The 6,404-nt window shown below is 40.9% G+C and overlaps 1 protein-coding gene across 1 annotated transcript in view; it reads right to left on the bottom strand.

Moving 5' to 3' along the window:
• Positions 1–3,911: 3,911 nt before the first annotated feature.
• NAV2 (neuron navigator 2) overlaps positions 3,912–6,404 on the bottom strand; it is a 55,270-nt gene continuing 52,777 nt past the window's right edge. Inside the window, 2 exon segments of the mRNA XM_009864352.1 lie at positions 3,912–4,609; positions 5,707–5,910. Coding sequence (XP_009862654.1) covers positions 4,484–4,609; positions 5,707–5,910 — 330 coding nt within the window. The 3' untranslated portion in view covers positions 3,912–4,483.

The raw sequence follows: 6,404 nt of genomic DNA, 5'->3' as shown, positions 1-6,404 counted from the left end.
AATGTGTCCAGTTCCGGTGTCCCCACCCGTAAGAGGGACAGAGATCTGTTGAAACAAGTTCAGAGGAGGCCACAAAGATGACCCAGGGGCTGGAGCACCTCTGCTATGAGGACAGGCTGCGGGAGCTGGGATTGTTCCATTTTGAAAAGATGCCGGGGGAACCTTATCACTGCCTTCAGTGCCTGAAGGGAACTTACAGGAAGGCTGGGGAGGACAAGGGGAAATGGAGTTGAGTTAAACAGATTTAGATTGGATCTTAGGAAAAAATTCTTCAGTCCAAGGGTGGCAAAACTCTGGAATAAATTGTCCAGAGAAGTTGTGGCTGGCTCCTCCCCTGAGGGGTTCAAGGCCCGGCTGGCTTGAGGTGTTCAAGGCCAGGCTGGACGAGGCCTTGAGGCCTAGTTGAGAGGCATCCCTGCCCACGGCTGGGAGGTTGGACTAGATGAGCTCTAAGGTCCCTTCCAGCCTAGGCCATTCTATGATTCTATGTCCCTGTTCATTGCAGGGGGGTTGAACTAGATAACCTTTAAAGATCCCTTCTGACCCAAACCATTCCATGATTCCGTGAAGTTTATTGTGCAGAGCAGGATGAGGCCAACAGAGCCTGCCACCTGCAACCCTTGTGACCAACGGGGACTTCTCTGGAAGCAGCAGCTTTATGGAGAGACACTACAGACAATCATCATGGACAGACCAGTCTTGTCTTCAGAGGATCTTGATGGATCCTAAATGCAAACACAAGCTATGGGAGAGAATCATACCGGTACGGTCCTCCCAGGTGTGGGTAAGGGCTGTTGGCATCTTTTCAGAAGTATTTAGAAGAAGCCAATGAAAACAAGCAGTGAACCCCACAACCTTCAAATGAAACACCTGGAAATATTAAGAAGGGACAAAAGCTTCTGGGAAGCCATAAATCTGAATAAATAAGCATCAATTTTATTGAATCATGAATAATTTAAGACTGGTACAATCATCAGCTTTATTCTCCATGACACAGGGGCAGGGAAGGGGGAGAAACGGGCAGGGTGAGAAAGGGGGAGGCATGATCTCAAACAGACCATTCACAAATTCCAATCCTAAATGAGAACTGAAAATTAAATAGGGAGAGGAGCAAATGGAAAACATCATAAACGTACACAAAATACTCAATTCCTAGTTTTTCTCTTTAAAAATGGCTAGAAAAAATTCATCAAAATGCAGCACTTTTAATCAAATATTTACATTTCTATGTTACAATGAAAAAATGTACATCTTATAGAACATATTTCATAAACTGTTCCACTGGAAATGACTAGATCAAAACAGCAACCTTCCATTTAATATCGACAAAGAAAGTTTTTTTTGCTTTTTGTATTTTTTTCTTGAAAGAAAATTGCCACATTTAGACAAGATTTCATACACATAATATCGAAGTTAAGCATCAACAATGAAATAGCAGTTTACTTCTTCCAAAATGTACAAAAAGGCTAACCAACCCCCTTCCCTCCCTTCCCCAAATAAACCACATCTCATTTATGGCCTGTATAATTCTTGGCAGTTCTGAAGGAAAGAAAATGGTTTATATTTTGAACTTAGAACTCAATGAATGTTGCATAGAATCTTGCATTTCTTTCTTGTTGGTATTTTTTTAAACAAGTCAACATTGTAAGGAAAAAAGGCAAAAACAACTAAAAAAAGGAAGTGTTCTGAAAAAGCCTTAAATGAGAACAAAGTCACTTAAAGAAAGACTTAATCTATGAAAAGTCTTGATAAAAACTAAGATGTGTGCACAACAGGTAACCCTGCTTCCCGAAGTTTCAGAAAAGACACTGAATATTGCGATGCTTAAAATGACTAGTCTACTCAAAATTGCCTCTCTCACCGTAATCCAAGCTAAGTGTCAATAAAAAATTAGAGCGAACAGAAATTCCTTCCTGAGCATAAGCACAGGATTAAAAATGAGAAAAAACAGAATACCCCATTCCCCACAAATAAAACACCATTTTGAACACGTCTTACTAGCACTCAGTTAAAGGTAAACTGAGACCTTGCCTAGGATATTAAGTCCGTTTAAAGTCCTAGCCCTGCAACTGGATTTTTTTACAGGCACACGCTCTATCTGCATGGATTCAGTTCGGGGATTCAGTACCAAAATTCACAGTAGTAGCAGGTAAAGTCAGTGCTGGGAAGCAGAATTGTCAGGACTACTGGAAAACTTAAACCTCTCTTAAGCTCGTCATCAGCATGCTATGTATTTGATTCCATACAAATTTATTCCATTTTTACAGTACCAAGAACTAGATTAGGAACATTGGCTGAGTAACCCTTGGTATTTCATTCAGTGAAATAGAGCTCATAAGGTTAGAACGGTAACTACACCAAGCTCTTCCCCCCCAGCATTAAAATATTTAAATTTTTCTTTTACAGTAATTTTTCTTTTTTTTTTTTAAAAAAAAAAGTCATCAGCACTTAAAAGTTGTAACAGGAGCTGGTTCAAGACCAGCTCAGTAAGACAAAGTACAGTTATGTTACAGAAAGTCATGAGGTATAATAAAACGATCCTCTCAAGCTAAGTCACAGAAGCATGAACTTGTCTGTTATATTATTTTAAATCCACAAGCTCTTAAAAAAAGTGTTTCTAAAAAGTTTTCTTTCCATACATTGAAAACCCAGCATATTCCTGTAATTTATTAATGACAGCATTTACTATAGTTGAAAAGCTTTTTTTTTCTCCTGCGTGGATAAAACAGCTCTTCAGTGATTTATTAGCTGCAGATTGATATGAACCTGAAAAGTTCTCTCATTTCCCTCCTTTTTTGTCACATTTAAACAAATTCTAGTATCTCATACAAACAAATATTCACAGCAACTTATGATATTCCAAGAGATGACTTTAGCCCTGTTTCTTTAAATAAAATCCCATAATATACAGCACTAATTTAATCAAACACAATTAGTACAAAATAAGGCATCGCTTTAAAAGTCAGCACCAAAAGATAGCTGGAAAGGCGAGTACAAACCAATACTGAGGAGTTTTTGCTGAGGTCCAGCTGACGCTGTGGTGATGGTGGTGTAAGCGTTTGCTTCCGTAAAAAGGAAAGTGCAATTCTTTGGGAGGTGTTCTGGTTCCCCAACACAAGTACAAGCCTTAACACTGATAGTGTAGGTGTGTGCGTTCAGAGAGGAGGAGAAATAAAACCAGGTTCACAGCTCCGCCAAAACTCAAAAGCATGGCCCAGCTAAACTGAAAAGACGCAATACCTTCCTCCTGCCTTTTTTTTTCCCCCCCAGACCTGAATACTGCTAAAATACTAATTTATTTTTTTTTTTGCAATTGAAAAGAAAGTCATAGAAGTAAATGTTGTCGCCAGAGTGGCACTGGAACTGTCACAGAGCTGAGTTTTAATGAACCCATTTCTGGTTGTGCTGATTGGAACGAAACCTCTGAACAAAACGCAAAGTTTTTTAAAAAAACAAACAGCTGTAATGTTTCATGGCAAGAATTAAAAGCCAACTGTCTGATTAAATCCCTTTTCAGGGGTTCACCTCCGAGTACAGCCTGCGCACTGCCGGAGGTCCTCTGGAGCTGTAGGACTTCATGGGGCACGGCCCTGACGCTGACTTCTGTGGAGGAGGGAGTAAACTCCTCGGTGTAAGTGAACTGGGTGTAATGCCACTGAAGTCAACGGGATGGTTACGTGGATGTAAGTGGGAAGAGAATCAGATCCTGACTAGAAAAGGGCTACCTGATCTTTCACTTGTAGCAGGACTGATTGTTACACAGTGTTTGAAAAAACCTGATTTGTTCAGACTGTATATATATTTTTATATATTCCTATTTATATATATATCTTTATAAACACACAATGAAAGAAAGCCAAGGTCTCAGACTGGCAAGGAGAGCAGCGCTTTTTCTTTTTTTTTTCTTTTATCTTTTTTAATATTTATCCAAGCTTCCCTGTTTTGCAGCTTTGCCTTTATTGAGTATTATTACCAAGGCAAGCGATATTGTTATAGCACCAGAACTATATGAAGCTGAGTTTAATCCACAAAGCTGATCGGTAAAAGTCCAGCCCTCACCTAAATGTGTTTGGTCAGAAGCAGCATAGGCAAAAACCTCCTCTCCCCTCTCCTTCCTGACAGTACATGGCACAAAGCTGTTTGCTTCATAGCTGTGAAGTTCCTCCCTTGCCCCTTCAACTTTTAATAACAATGATTATTTTTAATATCTTCAGTATCTTAGGCATGAGAGCTTACAGCAACTAAACAGAGGAAAACAAAAGAATAGTGCGGTTCTCATCATTGTCAAAAAGAAAAACAATACAAAGGTTGCTTGGGTTGCCTGCACCCAGGTTCAAGACTGACTCCAAGTGTCTTCTTGTTCTTGCAGCTCTAAAACCGAGATCCCAGCCCAGGAACGCCATCTTTGTCATGAGTCTGCGAGCAGGGTTCTTGCAAAGTGGGAGAACAATAATGGAAACAACCTGTTTCTATCTGAGAACGATCACAACGTCGACTCCAGAGACGAGTCGAGGATGTCATCGTGATGGCTGTTGCTGTTAGAGTCACTGTCGTAACTCTGGGGACTTGAGTAGTTGGCGGCTTCTTGCAGTCTCATCAGCATGTTCATCTATAAAGGCACAGAACTTCATGATTATTCGTATTCTGAGGTTAAAAAAAAAAAATCAACTCCACATGAAAGCTACAGTGTCATTCACCTTGCCAGCGGGTAACTAAGGAAATGAAGAGACAACTGGGGTAATTAAGTCTCTGGAAAGAGTTTTAACTGTAGAACATGTCACAGCTGCACACAACTTAGTCACGAGGAGTATGCTTTTTCTCTGAAGGTGAAAATGAGAAGATGGAAGGGATTAATTAGTCCACAGCCATACGCGATAGGACTCTACCAGCATCCTAAGCCTCTCCTTCCTCTGACCCATGGACACACAGACAGATCATCCAAAAGAGGCAAATCTACATGTCCTAACACGTAGCTTAATGTTTGTATAGGTATATGAGCTAGTGAAAAGTGTAACACTTGTTTTATACTCCCAACTGTCCAGAAAAATGTACACCCTCACAGAAGAGCTTCAGGGCATTCAGTTTGCAAAACAGCTTCGATAACTATTTCCCCGTTGGAAGAAAACGTGTATTTAGTGCAACCTTCAAGCTCAATTTATGCATTCTATACAAATACATGTTAACATTTTCCTACATGCTTGTGTGGTATTTCTGATTCATAAATTAGACACCAGTCATGGAGATTATCAGTTCATATACTCTTTGAAAATTGCAATTTTCATTTGGTGTCAAGAACACAGCTCTAAAAGTCACGTGAAGAAAAGCAACAAGCCTATTTTAAAACTGTGACAAAACAGGCCAAATGAAACGATTCCACTGTATTGTTCACATGTCTAACAAGATCACATATTTAATTCCGCAGTGTAAAAGTAAAGACCATTATACACATTCCCTGTCACTCCTCAAAATATCCTCTAAAAAACGAATCCGAAAAGCTTCTGCCGCTATTTCCTGCAAAATCGTACAGGCTGTCTGTGCAAATGCATTCCTCAAGCTGACTTGATGACTTCCCCAGAAACATTGCCTTCTGACTCTAAATCTTTTAATCACTCCTCAACTGTCTTCGGTTTTTTTTTAATTCCCATTTCTAATCTCTGGAAATGCGGGAAATGAAGCAGTTGTGCAGTTTCAAAAATGGGTGCTTACCAAAGGATCTCCTTCAGCATCGCTCACTGGAACCTGTTTGCTGGTCGAGCCTTCCCGTGACACAGAGTAGCCGTCAAAGCCCACGTCTTCAGGGCGCAGCTGGAGCAGAGGAGGCCACTCGTGGTGCTGTGGGGTAGCTGCCCAGGGGTAGGTGTCCATGACCCATTTGGCAGGATCCTCCCAGGGTGCTCTCCTCCCGTACAACTGCAAAAGCAACAAACCACGTCAAACGTTCTCATCAGTCAATCACTGTCACCTCAGCGGTTGGCAGTGCCTACCGTATGACAGGAGTCCTGGGTTGCAGGAAACATTTGCAAGCAGGTCTGAACACCAACAAATGGGGTTTGCCTTACCCTAATGACACACAAAGCTCTTGTTAATTTTAAGGACAATTGATTTGGAAGGGGTTGATTACCACCTTTGAGACCGCAGTGTTCTTCTGTTGGCACCGGCTGAGGAAAGGGAGACCCGAAAATAACCTCGCTTAAAAAAGTTAACTATAAAGTCAATACACAATATTGACATCTGAATCGCACCAGCAGCTGCCTTATCTGCACTTGCTGTCGACGGGAAATCGCTGTCAGTGGAATGTGCAGGAGGAAACATGAGACCTGTCATCAGGCAATAATGATGGATGTCATAGCAAAAGGTTTTCAAGCCAGTGGAATTTCGTTGTATTCAACTAAGAAAAAGCACCA

Source organism: Apaloderma vittatum, unplaced genomic scaffold, assembly GCF_000703405.1.
Source record: "Apaloderma vittatum isolate BGI_N311 unplaced genomic scaffold, ASM70340v1 scaffold36452, whole genome shotgun sequence".
Taxonomy (NCBI): Eukaryota; Metazoa; Chordata; class Aves; order Trogoniformes; family Trogonidae; genus Apaloderma; species Apaloderma vittatum.
This window is presented reverse-complemented; position numbering and strand designations above follow the sequence as displayed.